Here is a 19,681-nt window from a genome sequence, read left to right on the forward strand (position 1 = left end):
ACTCTTTTTATCATCTTCCCATCAGTGTTTATGAGCCCCCTCCGACATGAACAAAAGGGGGAGGTGGGTGAGGGATCATGGGGGGTGGGGGGGGTTTATCTTTGCGCCCTGTGATCCGGTACATGTCCCGCGAGCGCCTTTCCATGCTTGTTGGCGGGGCAGGGATGACATTGCACACATCCCTCTGTTTAACCACATACTGACAATCAAGCATTCCCTGAAGGCCAGAGACTCATTACCGCAGCACTCCTCCAGGGGCTGGTGTGTGTGTGTGTGTGTGTGTGTGTGTGTGTGTCTGTGTGTGTGTGTGTGTGTGTGTGTCTGTGTGTGTGTGTGTGTGCGTGTGTGTGTTGCTGTGTCTGCCTATGTGTGTATTCCTCTCATTTCATGTGCATCAGGCACATTAAGCTTGCGTTAATGTGTCTGTGATGCTACGATGCTTCATTGCAAGGTGGATTTGATTGTGTGTGTGTGTGTGTGTGTATGTCTGTGCTTATGTATGTGTCTATTTGGCTTAAATGAGCAGCTGTGTGACTCATATTTGCGGGGGTATATGTTTTGTGGTGTGCGTGCGTGCGTGTGTGCGTGCGTGCGTGTGTGCGTGCGTGCGTGTGTGTGTGTGTGTGTGTGCAGGCTGCGAGCGCAGGGCGGATGCAAGCACAGAAAGGTGTGCGAGCCATTTCTCGTACACGCTCGTCTTCAATGTCAGACAAGGGCACGTCAGTCGAGTACCGCCGGGAGTCTGGGGGTCGCCAGCCTCATACTCAGGTGTGCCGTGAGACCCTTGATAAACTACAGCTGTCAGCCCGGGCGGACTGGGCCCCTTATCCCTATGGCCCTGCACACCTGAACGCCAGACGCCGCGAATCTCTCCCAAATCCTCCCCCAGTCACCACCGCCACCGCCACCGCCAGCCCCCCCAGGCGTGGAGGCGGCGCACCAGACGGGCCAAGTGCTCCACTGGTGTCTAATAGGAGGTTGCGCTGAACCGTGTGTTCCCATGATGCCGCGGGGCAGCACGGAGGTGCACTCCGTATGCCGTAGCGCTGTGGCGGTACGGCTCCCTCTCGATTGGCTCGGCGAGGAGTAGCTAAAGCAAACAAAGGGCTGCGTCTGTTTGCGTTTGCGACAGTTTTTTTAGGGTTTTCATTGTGCTTCATGGTCTCTGTGGGTTCCTACTCCAACGGGCTCGTGGTTCATGGCAGGAATAATGCACTTCATTGATAGGTATGAGGGTCAATAAATGTAATGAGTAGGCCTCAGTATGTGAATGGGCTCCACGGTGCCTGCATGTGTGCATGGGAGTGAAGTGTGGCCTGATTATGCAGATTCTTCGACTTAAGTCTTTATGTACATGCATGTCTAATTTATGCAAATTTCTGTGTGGGGGCGTGTTCCTTGCTGTCCAAACTCTCTCTCAGGGCCTTCATCGATCGGCTATGCTGAAGACATAATTTGGAATTAAAAGAGGCAACACTGTATAGAATACATAGCCTGCTAGAGCAATGTATGAAATAGAAGCATTTCATTTCCTAGATAGGGAACCGGCACAGCATGGATTAGGGCCGGGGGGTAAGCCTGCAATGCTGCTGTCGACGTTAGGCCAACAATATGAAATCACCCCCGCAAAGTCAATGAACATAATTGCGATGCAAAAGCAAAGTATGCAGTCTTCAAATGGCTGATTATGCCCTTTGCCGATTCACCCTAACCTTTCCGCTTTCCTTAGCAGAGGATTAACTATGAATCATAACGTGTTTCCAAATAAGGGCCATTTGCATATTTCCCCTGTGTACTGTGTGGAATTATAATGTATAAATGATGATGTGCATGAGGAGGAGGCTTCCTTCCAGAAGGATTTCTGCTCTGTTCCATGTCCTTCTGCATCATTCTGTTGTGTCATTGAAAGCTTTTAGTATGTGAATTAATATACATTTTTTATATGTCAGAATTTTTATATGTCTGAATCATTTTACATATATCTGAATGCTATTGACGTGTTTATATAACTAATAAATAAGGTAATGAATACAGTACACCCACAACCACTGTAGTGACGCCAAGTAAGCCGAATAGAGGTGTCCGTCTTTGGGTATAGAAATACAAAATGCTTTGCCTTCCTTGCTTGCGTTTGGGAAAAACATGCCTTCCGATATTATGAATAAGGAGAGTGGATTGTGCTGATGGAATACATAAATAAATGATCACAGAGGAAACGTTGGCATTGACTTTGTTATTCTCAATAAGATTTTAAAGAGCCAAAGCTACCAAATCACAGCACAAGAACTCGGATAAACAAGCTACAACCAACTGGTCAACAATCATTGGTTGTTGCTGATTTGGTTGAACGAAGCTGCCAATGTTTGGCTCCACCTTTTCCTTATGTTTACCTGGACAGGTGGGCTGTGTGGGTGGATTAATGCTAACAAGATGCACTAACTTAAATACAAGCTTCCACCTTGACGTGAGAGCGGGTTTAAATTTTGTCAGCTCGTTCTGTTTAATTCTGTTACTGTCTCTCTCCCTCTGTCTGCACTTTGACCTCCACAGCATAGAGCTTGACAATAGACCAGTGGCTCAATGGAAAGACTTATCATAGAAAACAAGCACACAAGTAAGACCCTGAATGCAACACACTGCTGGACACCACACACAATCACACACACACGCACACAAGCACACACACAATGGCTGGTCCACAACACAATAGTGTTAGATTAAATCACTGATGTACAAGTTGCCATGAGCCCTCCCATCTTTCCCTCAATCTCTGCCTCTCTTTACCTCTCTCTCTCTCTCTCTCTTCTTTTACTCCCACACACACAGGATTGACTAATAAGGCTGGGTTTTTTGTTTGTCTGTTTAATGTATTCTGGGTCAGGCAATATCATTAGTTGGAGGTTGGAAGGTGTGTGTGCGTGTGTGTGTTTGTGTGTGCGTGTGTGTGTTTGTGTGTGTGTGTGTGTGTGGGGTCGATTTCAGTTCATTATACAAATCCGAACGGCCACAATTGTTCCAGCGCCACCCTGATATGATTACCGAATTAATTATTCTTCTCCCTCGTTCTCTTCATCTTTGGCTCGTCCCTTTTTTCGGCCTTTTCTTCATCTCTTTCATTCAGGCGCATCTTCATCCCTCCACCAAGCCCCCCCCCTCCCCCAGATGCGTCCCTCACATCTGAGGAGCCGGAATACAAAGGGCCTACCTGGAGACACGCTGATAAGTGCTTCTCATCCCCATTGATTAGGGAAGGTCATCTTGGCTTTGCTTTGTATTTTTTGGGTCTCTTCTGCGTGCAATAACGTTGCGTGCAATAACTTCTTATGCAGGAGGTTTCACAAACATTGTTTTTTTCCATTTTGGGATTCGGGGGGCATCAGGTGGTGTGCGCACACACACACACACACACACACACACACACACACACACACACGTATATGACTTCTGCACCTGTGGGTGCCGGGCCTGTATCCGCGGTGCTAGCAGGTGTCGGGTGTGAGCGCATACCGGTGGTCCGAGTGGAGAGGTCAGCCAGGATACCAGGTGGGGCCGCGGCCACAGCCGCCACAGGAATGGTGGTGTCTGGGCCGTGCCCCCCCCCCCCCCCCCCCAACACACACACAGACACACACAGACACACACACACACACACACACACACACACACACACAGACAGACAGTTCGGGTGGAAGGCTAAACCAAGGGGGGGGGAAGAAAGGGAAGAAAGAAATCCGGGGGGCAGAAAGTGGGTGTGGGTTAACATTTCGTTTTTTTTTTTTTTTTCTTATTTGTTCTTTTTGACCATAAATGTATTAAAGTCAAGTGTTATAGGGAGGGATTCTCTGGAAATGTCCGCTTTTCTAGAGGTGTAGTTTCTAGTGGCTGCGCGCCCTAGCTTAAACGAGTGTGACGCGGGTTTTGTAAACGGCCCCCGCACGTGCCTCTACGGGACCCAATGTGTCTGTTTTTTCTAAAACTGTCACAACTGCTCAGATCGAATTTTCTATTTACTCGTAGCTGTTGAAGTTGAAGTTATTTTAAAGTGGGTGTTTACTAACCCTGTAAGAAACAGAGGAGAGTGTTAATTAATTATAATAATGTGTGCGCTAACCAGGCCCTGGAACAGTACACTTGGGGCAAGAACTTGAACTACATTTTCAAAATAACAAGTAAACAAACAAATCATCATGTAATTTGAAATAATCTGCCGCATAATATTGTGAGCAGTAGCACCTTACACGCACGCACGCACGCACGCACACACACACACACACACACACACACACACACACACACACACACACACGCACACACACACACACACACACACGCGCACGCACGCACGCACGCACACTTTGTACTAATATACTTACTATATTCATTATATACAAACATCAATATGATGCTATCCTAACTAGCCTACCGTGTTAGTTTATCACAAAAAGTCATACATTTAATTATTTATATGATAAACTGTTAAATGAAACACACAGCACACCGGTGGACCGGAGGATAGTATACCACAGGCTATGGCTAATAAAGCGTTTTCAGTGTATGGGGGTGGGTTTCGGTGCGGGGTGGGGGGCAAGGTGACCTGGTCGTTGCGCAGCTGGCACACGGCGACTGCCTGTTTGTGTGTGCGCGCGCGCGCGCACACACACACACACACACACACACACACACACACACACACACACACACACACACACACACACACACACACACACACACACACACACACACTCTCTGACTGCTGCATCCAAACATCGCCAGGTGCACTCAAGCAAAAACCTGCTGCACGCATGTGTGTGCGGACGGACGTGTTGACGCGTGCGCATGTGTGTGCCTCGCGACCTGAGTGAGCGCGAGGAAAGACCTAAGCGGGAGAATAAAGGTGGTGCGAAAGAAGGGATGAAATAGTGAAAGGGAGAGAGAGAGAGAGAGCGCGCGATACGTTATGGCGGTTGCGGGTTCTCTGTTTTAGCGACGACATCCGGGTGTCGAAATGCGCAGGAGCAGCGCCGCCGCTGCTGTGTTTTCGCGTTGGCTGAGCGCGGAGTAGCGGGGAGGGGAGGGGAGGAAAAAACCGCCAGGCTACGCGACGCAGTGGGAGACGGACTCTGAGAGAATTACACCGACGCACTGAAAAGGCACTACAACACGCGCCGCTCAAAGAAGAAGAAGAAGAAGAAGAAGCCGTCGTCTTTTATAGCATTGTTGTGTCCGCGCGCCACGGAGCCCGACCCACGAGGCTCGCGGCAGATGCTTGTTTTCCAGCATGGAGGAGAGTGCACTAAAATAACAGGCGCTAAAGATGTGAGATTCACAGAGGAAATCTGAAGAGAGAGATAGAGAGCGAGAGAGATAGAGAGAGAGTGGCTTCCCCCCCGTGTCGTTTAAACGGGTGAGCCCTATCCGGTCCCATAGTCTCGTGTCCGCCGTGTTTATTGTTCGGAGTGGGGGAAAAATGAAGAAGTTCAACATCAGGAAGGTGCTGGACGGTTTAAAAGAAGTGTCTTCCTCCGCCCCGTCCGTCCAAGTGGGGCCACAGGAGAACAACCTCGTCCATGAGACCCTCCAGTCCGAGCATTTCCAGCTCTGCAAGGTGGGTGAAGAACACACCGCATCATTTACACTCGTGAATGGACCCTCCATTCCCCCCCCCCCCCCCCCCCCCCATGTATGAGTGCAATAGGTAGCATCATAGCATTACAGTTGTATGATTGCGTGAGTTACCCCATCCCAAGATGCACACAGCGGGTGCAAGTGGGCTCCATCTAGATGCATTTATGATTCTCTCGTCTCTCGTGTATACACAACCTCCTGGGCTACTGCTGCAGTGAATGAACGCACAAATCAATCGCTCCGTGTGGCGTTTCCGAGCTCTGACACCAGCCTCTCGCCAGCAGCATCCTACATTGCGCATATGGCGAGTGTTCACAACGCAAAATGTCATGTTTTTTTTGGGGGGGGGGACGAGGGAAGGGGAGGGGTGGGTGGTGGAGAGGGTGATGGATGCACCACCACGCTTCATCCTCCTCCTCTTCGCAAACATTACATTAGGACGCGATGCGTCCCCTACCCCTCCTACACCGCGCACCATTCTCATCCGATGGAAACTGTCTGCTGAGAGGAACATGTTTCATGTGCACTTCCCTTGAACTGTCATATGGAGGGGCTGGGCTTCACAGCGCGTTCCTTGCATAATCTGGTGGGTTTGGATTAACAAACCCATGATAGTTGACCCCCCCCCTTCTCTTCTCCTCTCTCTCTCTCTCTCTCTCTCTCTCTCTCTCTCTCTCTCTCTCTCTCTCTCTCTCTCTCTCTCTCTCTCTTTCATACAACTATCGTACAGGCCTACGAGTATACAGTTTACCTTCCTATGCCCCAAGGAAGAGATTAGGCTACGTTAACGTCACGTTAATAACCAACACTTAGGGAATTAAGACGACGTGCTTACGATTTGCATGGTGCTGTGCGAACAATCGTAGAGTTTCAGCAGGCGAGGACATTGTGCGCCTTGCCTTCGCGGTTCTAGTTGGGGCTGTCGCATTTCTCTGTCCCATTCCCTTTCTTTGTGTCGTACAGAAAGTGTAGCTTACTTCAATGTGGGTGGTGATTCCGATCCAAAGACGTTCAGTTGTTTGGGGTTGTCAAGAAAAATAGGGAAATCATACTTTTTCAATTGCACATTTTTACAAATCGCGATTCTATGTATCAAAGTTGGTTTAAAAAAAGAGGAAAATAACGAGCCTGCATCATAAACCGACTGCACCTTTTTTAAGTGCACATGTGTGGAAGCAAGCACCCCCCGTGACCGTGCATGTGAGCTCCTTTTAATCAAGTCGTCATCCATATTTGCTCGTCGTTGTAACTGCGTGAGAGGGGCAGGTGTCTCTGCCTCGCTGAGCTCCTCTTATGTAACACGCTTTAACCCATCAGCTCTGCGTCTAAACAAACACATCCAGGGGCCCACCGGCCAGCTGACTGATACCATAAAGCCACAACAAACACACACACACACACACACACACACACACACACACACACACACACACACACACACACACACACACACACACACACACACACACACTTTGTGGTGGTGGTGAACCTGTAATGACCAGAGTGTACATGTAGGCCTAATCATTAATGTGGGAGTGTATTGGGAAAATCTACTCCGTATTATTTTTTGGTTATGTTAGACTATATTACTATATTGTAGCCTGGACATCGGTATAACACTGTAATGCATCCTTCATCGCAACCCATTTTGACACATACTCTCCTTTCTCATTGGCTGCTCAAGACTGTCCGTCATGGCTTCCCCTATCAGCCGTCATCCATGGCCTTCGACCCGGTGCAGAAGATCCTGGCCGTTGGGACCCAGAGCGGGGCTCTCAGATTGTATCCTTTCCCTTCGATCTGCTGTGTGTGTGTGTGTGTGTGTGTGTGTATTGTGGGCCAGTACCCCTGCACTCCTGACAGGGACAGCCTGTATACGGTCAGCCTTTCCTCAGCACCAGGTAAGTGGACTGATGTACAACCTGTGATGGTTAGATGCTCTTGTTGTATTTGACTGAACGTGTGTGTCTTATTTCCCCAACTTGCGATGGTCGGATTAAGACGATCTTTAAAAAGTATATATAAAAATTCATGTTGGCAGTCAGGAAGAAAAAAACATGGCACCGACATGGAAATGAGAGAGCAGAATCCAACTTCAACAGAATTATTTTTCTATTCCAACTCTACCATTCTGTGTATGTTTGCGTGCATGTGTGCGCGTGTGTGTGTGCGTGCGTGTGTGAGTTGATATAGCCATAGCGGTTTGGCCAGTGACAGAAAGCAGTTTTACATGGAGCGGAGACGGCCGCCCGCCTTGAAACGGCGCGGCAGGGAGTCGGCTTGAGATAACGCCTCCTGCTCGCCGGACTGTGCTGGGCTACTTTTAGTTCTTCCTCCTCTATGTGGTCCTCTTCTTCTCCTCTCTCTTCTATCCTGCTAGCCTATCCTTTGCCAGCTCATTACACCGTGATGAAGAGGTGTCTGCCTGGCTATGTCTCTCTCTCTCTCTCTCTCTCTCTCTCTCTCTCTCTCTCTCTCTCTCTCTCTCTCTCTCTCTCTCTCTCTCCCCCCTGCTGCTGCTGCTGCTGGCTGGCGTGTCGATTCACGCTTATTTTCACCTGCATGAAAAGAAGGGACAGACCCCCCCCCCCCTCCACCCCCCAGAAACTAAATATCCTCGTCTTCAACTTCAGCCAGTGTTATAATTGAAGCCGATGAGTCATACCATGAGTAATCATCCACTATCTTGTGTAGGAATACCGAAGCCTATCTGTAGCCGTGGCTGAGAGAACAGGGCACATTTCCTACACAGTATGTTCAGACTGCAGTATTATTTGTGGGCTTCATCTTGCAAACCAGGCCAGTATTGGCGTATGTACGTTTGGAGGTTGGGCTAATTAGCCACCATGTTGCGAACTTAACTTACTTTTAAAAATATGTATATTGTGATGCATACTTACAAAACACACACACACACACACACACACACACTATGCACACACAATGTGCATAGTGTATAACATGCACACACAATGTAATACCATGTGTCTATCAATATTATTGAAGACTTATACTACTTATGCTACTATACACTTATACTAGCGATTGTCTTGCATAGATTGACGAGGGATTCGATCCTTTTGGAGATATTTTATTGTGTGGCTCTATGTGTTTCACAGTCGTATAAACCACGTTTATACGACTACCTTTTATACCACTATCACAATTCCAATGCACACACAGTCCATTGCAGTCCTTACATGAATGTGATCAGACAAAGTAAGGTAGTGGAAAGAAAATATTCTCATTAAATTCTTTCTGTGTTAGATACAAACAAATGAGATTATAATCCGGCTGACGCTGGCCACTTTGAAGTCTAAAGGACAGAGTCCTACATTGCTCTGGTGAATCCTTTGATTCTGAACGGAGCATCATGAACAAGGAATCTCAAATCACGCTGCGTCTCTCCCCGGGGTGTGGCTCCATGCGTTTGCTACAGAGCTGGCCCCTTTGGTAAGGCCTCCATAATGCCATAGTGTCGTCATTCAGTAGCTGTGGACAGGTACGTTCTGAGCCCATTTTTACCTGAAGGGTCCTGGGGGTGATCGTAGGCAGTGTGCCTACATGACAGATGCTCTCCGGGTACGTGGTGAACTCTGCAGACACCCGTTAAGGACCTCTGTCAGTGATGATGGTTAACGATGACCTGAGAGGTGACGGAGCCGGTAGTGCTGAGCGCTGGCCGTTAGTGTAGGTCTTACACAACCACCAAGAACCGTTGATTGAGGAAGCCTGAGAATCTCAGCACTGATATCCAGCTGCAGGCACTCCCAAGGCTGGGAGGGTCAGGCTATGCAGAGCAGACCCTGTCCATGGTCCCTCTCTATCCCTGGCCCCAGAGGCCAGGTCTGTGCAGCACTGTTTGAGCTTCACTACGCTTCTCAAGGTCCCGCCCCCCTCCCGAGCACCATAGTCAGCATGCCATGGAGAGCACCTGGACCCCGAGTGGAGAGCACGAGGGCCATTCAGGTGTCCCTCAAGTAGGAGAGCTGCTGTTGAACTCGCGGTGAAATGGGGTAATCAGTTCCTATGGATGTACGTAGGTATGGAGCTGTGCGAGGGCAGGGCTCTGGTCGCAGCCTCTTTGCGTTCATGCAGAGAAACGTTGGAAAGATTTAATGTAGTGGGGCTCGGCATCCCAGCCAGCACAAAAACTTCCTAGGAGCAGCTGGTGGGCGGAGCTGAGACTAAAAGGCATTGTGGTGTCCGGAAACACTCCTGCATGAGTCACAAACACTGAGGTTTCTGACGTCGGGAACACTGGAAAGCCGTGGAACTCATCTATTAGCCCTTCTGAGGTTGGGAGTTGATATTTGTCAGGGAGCATAGCTCTATTCATTGACAGCCCCTGACTTCTTCTGACATACAACTAGGTTTGAGACCCAGGGCGAGGCGCCCACTGGCTCGATGATGCCAGTGTCCTGCAGCTGCTGTAGCTCAGCGTAGTCCCAATCACAGAGAGCCAGGGGAATACAGTGCAGTGGCTGGCTTGACGGAGGTGTTGGTGGGCAAAGGCCACGAGGCAGCCCAGGCCACCAAACCGTTTTGTACATGTCTGTTGCCATGACATGGTGACAGTGCGATGGGCCGACCGCCTGTGTCCAAGAAACAGAACCCCAGAGAAATTAGTAGTTCCAGGACCATCTGGTTTGCCCTCTGGTGGGTAACATAGAAGCCAAAGTGGGGCAGAATCTGGACCAGATCTGGCCCAGCCTCACTGTAACCGCAGACAGCAGTAGAAGCTGACCTGCCCCCAAGCAGTGTTGTAGCAGTGCCTTGCTCACATCAGTTGGCCCCAATGTTATGAGGTAAGTTTCGAAGGACTTTGTCCATCGAATTCAAAGTATCAAAGGGTGAGTGAAATATCTGCCATGATCAGCGTTGCCTAATAATGATTTATAAATATTCTCATACATTTTAATTAAAACTTCTGGACTTTTCCTCCTGGACCCTATTTACGGATAATTTTGGGTCTAAGGGACTAATGCGGACAACATTTTGTGAGTTTGGTCCAGTATTGATCGAGAATGCTGCTGCTATAACGTGTAAAAGCTGGCTGCAATGTTTTCCTTTGGGGCTAATTACTCCCTGTCACTTCTAAAAGTGCTTGTTTTTACCAAGGACAAGCTCAGATTATATTTCATCGTTATGGAAAGGATGCCTACAGAGAATTAAAACTTGTTTTCTTACCGTAATGCTAAATCACAGTCAGTTTTTTTATTGTGTCGAACCAAGTCTTGCTTAATGAGAAATCTTGTGAGTGGTTGCATGAAGAGAACGGTGGAAACGTGATAGAGCTGGAGAGAGGAGAGTTTGTTTGCTGGACTTCAAAAAGTGTATCGTGGGAGGCAGTAGCTCAGGGGGTAGAGCGCGTTGGCTGGTAACCGCAAGGTTGCTAGTTCGATCCCTGGCTCCTCCTAGCTGAGCGTAGAGGTGTCCCTGAGCAAGAGACCTCACCTTTACTGCTCCCGACGAGCTGGCTGTCGCCCTGCATGGCTGACGCTGTTGGTGTGTGAATGTATATAAATGCAGTCCGTTTACCCGGGTGAAGGAGACTTATTGTGATGATAATATCAACAATGACACAATGAGACAACAATGAGACTTGTGTGGTAAAGAAAACCTGATCAAGCGATCAGGTCTGTTCTTTACCAAACAAGTCTCATTGCGATCAGGTCTGTGCTCTATAGGGTTCCTTTCCATATAATTTGAGCCTGTGGCAAAAACAAGCACTTCTAGAGGGGATACAGTGCCTGGCGCCATTGCCCCAAAGGATGACATTGCAGCTTGTTTTCGTGTTATACTGCTGCAGCGTTCTCCCTTAATAATTGATAAATAGAGAAACATGTTGTCCGTATTAGTACCCTTAGACCCAAAATAACAAGATAAAAATAGATAAAAAAAGGGTCCAGGTTGAAAAATCACAGTTGAACTATTGACCACCTAGCGTTGTCCCGGGGCATATAACAAACGCAGATGCAGCACAATCGGGCCATTACTCTGATGCATCACTGCTAACCCAGTGTGCACACATGACAGAATCCATCCGTTCAGCCTTCCCTTTCATTGTGCTCGTTTGTGATGGTGATCCCTGCGTTGCCGTGGCCAATCAGGGGCCTTCTGGGCCGTCTCCTGTCTGCTTATCTGATGCCGGTGATACGGGACATGGTGCAAAGGAGCCCGTCTCATTGGACCGTTCATCAGCTCTGCAGCGCAGGAATCAATTGCCTGGAATCAATTGCCCAAACGGTGCCATACTGAGCTGCAGATGTGAAGACATAGTATGTCAACACGTTGGAAGTGGCGACATTGGCAGACCGTGGAAGTGGCTGCATAAAGGGTGAGTGGTAAGAAGCCATGACATGTATCATTCATCAAGGAGAAGGCATTTGCATGCCTGCTCAAGCCATGACAGGATCTATATTTCTGTCAGTTGTAGATGGTGCTCTCTGGCTCCCTTCATGGTACCACTCAGTGTGAACGTGGCGTTTTCTCTATCTAATGGCATCCTGGGTGAGGGTGTTTTCCCGGCCTGCCCTGCCCAGACATTTGGCTGCACCCTTTCCCTCGGAGGATTACAGGAAGTGGCGGATCAAAAGCCTTTGCCTGGCCCCATGATGTGTGTGTGTGTGTGTGTGTGTGTGTGTGTGTGTGTGTGTGTGTGTGTGTGTGTGTGTGTGCGCCCGTGTGTGTGTGTGTGTGTGTGTGTGCACCCATGTGTGTGTGTGTGTGTGTGTGTATGTGTGTGTGTGTGTGCGCGCGCGTGCGTGCGTGCGTGCGTGCGTGCGTGCGTGCGTGTGTGTGTGTGTGTGTGAGCATGCACAGAGGATTGCGTGTGTCTGTCTCCAGCAGGCGGCTGATCCCTCCAGCCATAAAGCCAATCACTTCTGTGATTCCCCCCCCTCCCCAAAAAACGGTCCCGTGTTTGAAGGCAGACGCTGCCACTGCAGGCAAGCTGGGAGGATGAGATGCAGCACAGCCTCACTTCCCCTCTGCTCTCCCTGGACTAGTGGAAGAGGGGTGGGGGTGTTAGGGGACTACAGGAGAGGGAGAAAGAAGGAGAGGGAGAGAGAGAGAAGGAGAGGGAGAGAGAGAGAGAGAGAGAGAGAGAGAGAGAGAGAGAGAGAGAGAGAGAGAGAGAGACCATTCCCTTCCCTTACTTTGAGATCAAATGGCCAGGAATAGAATCATTATTGATCTGTGTGTGGTAATGCGTGGAGACAGATATGCCCAACTGCACACACACACACACACACACACACACACACACACACACACATATTCTCAATTGTTTTCTGTGCGATCGCAGGAGAGGTTCCTTCTCAATAGGCTCACTGAGCAAAATATTAGCGTTCTGCTGCACAAGCAGTTCATGCATATTAGCTATCCACTGGATTAGCGATGTAGTTTAGTACATATGCAGAATCGCTGGGCTATGAAATGCTGAATGAAAAGAAGGTGTTGTTTGGGTTGATGTACAATCATGTATTAATGATGAGTGGCAAAACTGCAAAAAATGGAACTGGGCCTGTAAGAATGCATTTTCGTTTTCCTCATCATCCTCCCATCAACTTGTATCTTTCTCTCCTTTAGTCTGTTTGATCTCTCACACACACACACACACGCCCTATTTTCAGAGCAATCGTTCTACGTTGCAATTTAACTCAGGAACACAGTGTCCACTGGAACTGTGAACTGCAGAATGTGTGGTCAGTAGGTGTGTGTGTGTGTGTGTTTGTGTGCGCTGCTCTGTGCTGGGCGCTCCTCGTCGCGGCTGGCTCTGTAGCGATGGTGAGCTGGCCGGCAGGGTGGGGACACTATAACTCAGGAGGCCGTCCCTGGGGCCGGCCAGACGGACGCACATCAATGCATCACACCGCGGCTTTGCGCATGGCCCGATGATCTCATTGGCCAGTGGAAGGGTGTCTGAAGACCCACACACACACACACACAAACACACACACGTATAGATCACGCGGAGCGGGAGGTCCTACCAAGTATACTGCCCGGATACAACGCCACATCGCACATACTTTAACATGGCGGTAAGGCATCCATGCACCACATGCGTGCATGCGTGGTTGGGAAATGAGCATGCAGACATGTACATATGTGTCATGTTCATATGAATGCATAACGACACCGATCTAAAGGCATTGTTAGACATGCATGTGCCCCTCCCCCCATGTGGAAAGATCCAAACGGCATATCTAAAGGGGGATCATTTGAAACAGAATATTTGGAGGTTTATCGTTGCCGTAGCGTCTGTTGATTAACACGCCGTCGACCATGTCGTCAGCCTGTTTGTGATTTTCTAGCCTACACACCCTTACGGGCTCGGTTGTTTTACTCAAACGACTCTCCACCGTCCTGGTGGCCGTGGCGACCGAGACGGCGAAGCGGCCCGGTTCGTCAAAGGCTCCGGCGTGGCGACACCCACTCCTCGGTCCCGCTGAGTGAGCTCATTATTTATGCCGTCGGCCCCGCTTGTCGCTGATCCCGGCGGATGATGCTGTCTCATATTTATTTATCTATTTATTTTCGTGTCTTAAGAAGGCGATGGCGGCTCATGATTATAATGAGTGGGGTCCTCTCAGGGGGCTGTCATATCTGTGTCTGTGAGTGTGTGTGTTTGTGAAAGGACAGAGATAGGACATTGTAATAAAGGATGCAGCTTCTTTCCAGTTCAAGGATTCGAGCGAGGAGAGGAGCTCTCTGCGTTTCAGGTCACAGATCATTTGTGAAGTCATGTATTTATCTGGGCTGTTTTATTCCCCTTCATTTTTTCACCCTCCTCCATCGTGTGTGTGTGTGTGTGTGTGTGTGTGTCTGTACCTTTTTTAGATGACACTCCTCAGTACACACAAGGCCTGGGGTTTTTGGATTTTTATTGTGTGTGTGTGTGTGTATGTGTGTCTATTTGTGTGTGTGTGTGTGTGTGTTTGTGAGTGTGTTTATCTCAGAAAATATGTGTGTTATATTATGTAATTGGCCAGAGCTCGGCACAGACAGCGATAACGTTGAACGAGACAGCAATGTTCTCATCAAAGGAGCCTGTTTGTCTGTCCTTATGCGTCTTTGTGTATTTGTGTGTGTGCCTTTGTCTGTCTGTAATGGGAGTGATAGTGTGGTTGTGTAGCTGTGTGTGTGTGTGTGTATGTATGTGCGTGTGTGTATGTGTGTAGCAGCAAATGATGGTGGGGGTGTGTGTCTGTCTCTGTGTATGTGTGGCTAGCAGCAGCCGACGGTGGGGTTGTGTGTGTGTGTGTGTGTGTGTGTGTGTCTATGTGTCTGTTTGTCTGTCTGTCCGTCGCAGCAGCTGATGCTGGGTGTCTGTGGGTGTGTGTGTGTGTGTGTGTGTAGCAGCAGCAGCTGATGCTGAGTCTGTGTGTCTGACATTGCGCCGCTGTAACACATGCCTACTAATGAGCATCTCTCTCGGCCGTATACACCACCAGCGATGCTACATCTGTGCTTCCCCCGCCACAGTGTTCCACATGTGTTGCTGCCACACATCTGGGGAAACGTTTGAGTGGTATCTTTCTCTTCCTTCCTGGTTTTGCTCATGCATGCTTTGGGCGGCACACGGGGCAGCGGTGGTGGTCGGGGCTATGTGTGATTTTAGGCAAAAAAAATAAGAAACGGGGATTAACATGCTACCCCCTCCCCCCCGCGCCTCCCGGCACTACTGGGAGTGCCACTGCGGAGGCCGCGATGAGTGAGGATCTGTTAGTAGGAGCTTCAAGTACTTAGTAGGAGCTTCAAGTGCAAGTGTCATTCTGTTGTGTCTCAACTAGGCAGCGTCTGAATACTTAGGGAACTTAGGGAATAGGGAACTATAGGGAATCTATATTCAACAGAAATAAAACATCAGTGTGTGTGTGTGTGTGTGTGTGTGTGTGTGTGTGTGTGTGTGTGTGTGTGTGTGTGTGTGTGTGTGTGTGTGTGTGTGTGTGTGTGTGTGTGTGCGGACACCTGAGACCCGTTCATGTGAGCGTAGGAGTGTGTTGTGAGGTTGGGCTTCCAGCCGTCCCCCCCACCAGGTGCCATTTTGTGTCTTCAGGGGACGGTAGCTGTGAGGCCAGAGGTCCTGCTGGGTCGGGATGTTGGCAGCTTTAATGTCAACACAGTGTCGTTCAGCTCTGCTCCTGCAATTGTGTGTCAGTGTGTGTGTGTGTGTGTGTGTGTGTGTGTGTGTGTGTGTGTGTGTGTGCTTGCGTGCGTGCGTGCGTGAGTGCGTGCGTGTGGAACAAGTACATGACAAGCAACTTTTCTTTGTGTGTGCATCTTTTATGATTCGGGGCTAGCTAAGTGCAAACGTCTTTGCGCTGTGTAAAACAGTACATTTTGCCACTTCAGTACTACTTCAGGGATACAGCCACTCACTGCCAGTCAACGGCAGCCTGTCAGGTTGCTCTGCTTAGGGTCCTGGGGCCTGACAAGACCCCATGTTGGAACAGGATTTAGGGTCTGCTTTATATTCAATTGAGCTATGTACTGTAGCTCCTCTTTAATTATTAATATACTTGCTTTGTGGTTGCTTAGGTCAGCAGTCTGTCTATATATGTGTGTGTGTGTGTGTGTGTGTGTGTGTGTGTGTGTGTGTGTGTGTGTTCGCCTTTGGAATATGAACTGTGTTTAACATGCCTCTCCGAAGGCCATGTGTGATTCACTAGTTTTCGTATTATAACCATTTTGATATATTCAGATATTCAGAGCGCAAAAAGCCGACCCGCTCTCCCAAAACAAGAGTGAAGCAGATGCTTGTGCATTAGGGAGTGCAACACAGCAACACACCATTACACCCACACACCAACACACAATCACAACAACACACCATTACACCAACACAACAGCACAACAACACAGCAACACACCATTACACCCACACACCAACAGACAATCACAACAACACACCATTACACCAACACACCAACACAACAGCACAACAACACAGCAACACACCATTACACCCACACACCAACACACAATCACAACAACACACCATTACACCAACACACCAACACAACAGCACAACAACACAGCAACACACCATTACACCCACACACCAACACACAATCACAACAACACACCATTACACCAACACACCAACACAACAGTACAACAACACAGCAACACACCATTACACCCACACACCAACACACCAACACAACAACACAACAACACACCATAAACCAACACACCATCACACCAGCACAACAACACAACGACACACCAACACACAATAACACCAAGACAGCAACACAGCGACACACTAGATCTATTCTTTTAATATATAACATTCCATTGTGTGAAGATATATGATGAACATAACTTAATAATCTAATCTAATGTCTGTAATATTATGAACTATCTACATTGTCTACATATCTTTTCTTCTCGGATCATCGCAGCCAAATATTATATTCCCCTGATTGCATTGTTCTTATTTAGTGTGACACAGAGACAGCACGAAGAAGGCTGTGAAGCCACAACAAGAGCGTGTGCTTGTCCGTGTGTGCGTGCGTGTACGTACGCACACACATACGTGGGAAAATGATGATTGGAGAAACAGGCTTCTTTTCTTCTTCTTTTTTGCTCTTCCTGGACTCCCGCAAGGTCACACCCACCTGTGGACCAATAACACTTTGCCATGAGCCGGCCTTGCCTAACTGGCTCGGTGTAAATACCCAGCATGCCTTGGGCTGGAGGTGTCGCCTAACCCCGAGGACTCGCACGGCGGCGATCTCCCAGGGTGCAACACCCCCCATCCGCGTCCCTATTCCCACTAACTGTGTGTTTTGTATGCGCCGACTGTGCCTCCGCATGTGTGCTTCTGTGTGTGTGTGTGTGTGTGTGTGTCTGTTTGTGTGTGGTAGAATTTGTCCATCTGCCGGTTTATTCAATTTGGACAGCCCACTGGCTGCAGAATGCTGTTGACCTTGAGAAAGCGGTGCTGGAACGTGCTTCCTCTGCTGTGGAGGAGGCGGAGGAGGAGGAGGAGCAGTGCACTGTCAGGCTCACATCTGTGACTGACTGCGGCTCTCGATGTAAGCTTGTTCCTCAGGAAGATATGTGGTCGTAGGCCGAGCGGTAGATTGCCAAATATGGTCGATACTCCTTTCGTTCGGTTCCGTGTCCCTGCTGTGTGAAAGCGCTGTGGGAGGTGGCGGCGGCGATGATACTAACATCTGTGTGAGTTTAGACGGTATCCCATAATGTTCCCCTATTACCCTCGATGGCCGTGTCCCCGGTCACTTAATGCTCCAGAACAGACGCTTCCGGGGGCGACGCAAATCTAGTTCTCATCGCGACTGGATTTGTGTCTCATCGGCATTTCGTCAGCATCGTCCCCCTCCATCCCTTTCCCTCCCACCGAGCCCAAGCAGCCATCCTCCCTTGTACCATGATTGATTTGCACTCATGTTAGTGGCTGGTCAATAAGGCCTGTGGTCCGTCGGGTCTCTGGGGGGCCGGGGACCTTAACCACTGTCCCGGGCCAGAGACCACACAAGGTCTCCTGTTACACGACAACAGAACTCACATGCGGCCACACCGTGAGATTGGATTTGTGTGTTTGGTGTAATTCCAGGGTGGGGGGGAGGATGCGTCCGTCGATGGTGGGAGGGGAAAGGTGGGCCCGCATTGATTTCAAATTGTCGTGTCATTTGGAACGCCTAACGCATTTGTCATTCGTGACAAGCCTTCGCCAGATCACCGCGTATAGATATCTGCTGAATCTCTCTCAGCGACCCGACGTGTCTTTTGAAACCACGGGCGCTGACCCAAGAATAAGACATCAGATAATCGCTCTTTTTCTTAGTATTTTTTATTTATTTATTTGTTTCTGTCTGCAAAGAGCGCTTGTGAACGCCAGACAGATTGTTAATCTGAGACTAACTGCTCACTGGAACCCCTTCAGCTACAACAGCAGCAGATATGGTTACTTCGTTGGTATTTCATGCTTGTCAAATTATGTAAACATCTCTGTCGAGACATGCCATAGATAGCATTGTCACAGGTTATGATCACTGTCGCGCAACAAATCATGAAAGGCAATGTCAGGACCTCTGTCGTATCGTATTAAGCACAAGGACGTGTTTTTCAAAGTTGGATTAGTTGGGACTATCTCGACTATCTAAACAAGACAGAATTTGCAATGCGTGTAATGGCTTGTCATGGAACACTGGTTTCATATCATTTGACATGGATTGCTCTTTGAGATGTGTTTGAGTGATGTCGTGAACTATCACCCAGGTTCAGAATATGTTAAAAATTAACAGGGGACCATGGGAAAATAATACCTAATAAAACGTAAACAGGATTTGAGACTTGTACAAGAACATGATCACCGGAATAGATGCAAGGCCCCTAATCGGGCTGATCAACCAGTACAGCTAAACTCAAGCCAACACTCAAATTCTACACACTGCCAATACTCAAATGCTAAAACTCAAATGCTCAAAACAAATATCATGGAATGAAATTGTTTCTGAAATATATGTCCAAACACAAAATTATTGGTGACAAGACAGGTCCATAGGCAACAGTTTTAACATCCCCAAATCCCCAATGTTGCAGCTAAACGCCCCACCCACCCTCCTTCAACCCTTTGCATTGAGCGCGGGGGACAGCTGACACGCGTGTCGCCCCAGGATTATAATTGGCATCTTCTGGAACGGACACGGTCGCGTGGCCACCGTTCACCGGCCTGCCACCGGCGTGTCGCGCCGCGTCGAGCCTTCACGCCCCTGATCCTAAGTGATGTTGTCTGCTACGGCCGGGGGTCCCCAGGGTGCAGGCAAGAGGTGAGCCCCCAACAAGGGGGGGGGGGGGGGCGTGTGACCGAGTGAGACGGATAAATCCTCACCTCACCTGACGAGTCTTGTTCTTGAGCTGACCTCCAGGTTTCTCTTTCTCCGTATCCCAGTTAAACCGTGACGGATGAACTCCCCTGATATATCCTGCACACAGATGTACTACGCACACCGCAGCTCGTCCCCTTTCTCTCTTGCTCCATCGCTAGCTCTCACTTTCTCTCTCTCTCTCTCTCTTT

The 19,681-nt window shown here is 48.9% G+C and overlaps 1 protein-coding gene across 1 annotated transcript in view; it reads left to right on the forward strand.

Moving 5' to 3' along the window:
* Window positions 1–5,467: 5,467 nt before the first annotated feature.
* Window positions 5,468–19,681, forward strand: part of stxbp5a (syntaxin binding protein 5a (tomosyn)) — a gene marked incomplete at both ends in the record, with an annotated part of 88,267 nt that continues 74,053 nt past the window's right edge. Inside the window, 2 exons of the mRNA XM_084484281.1 lie at window positions 5,468–5,605; window positions 7,310–7,407. Coding sequence (XP_084340407.1) covers window positions 5,468–5,605; window positions 7,310–7,407 — 236 coding nt within the window. The remainder of the gene's footprint in view (window positions 5,606–7,309; window positions 7,408–19,681) is intronic.

The sequence above is a fragment of the Micromesistius poutassou genome (genome assembly GCF_964030765.1).
Source record: "Micromesistius poutassou genome assembly, chromosome: 19".
NCBI lineage: Eukaryota > Metazoa > Chordata > Actinopteri > Gadiformes > Gadidae > Micromesistius > Micromesistius poutassou.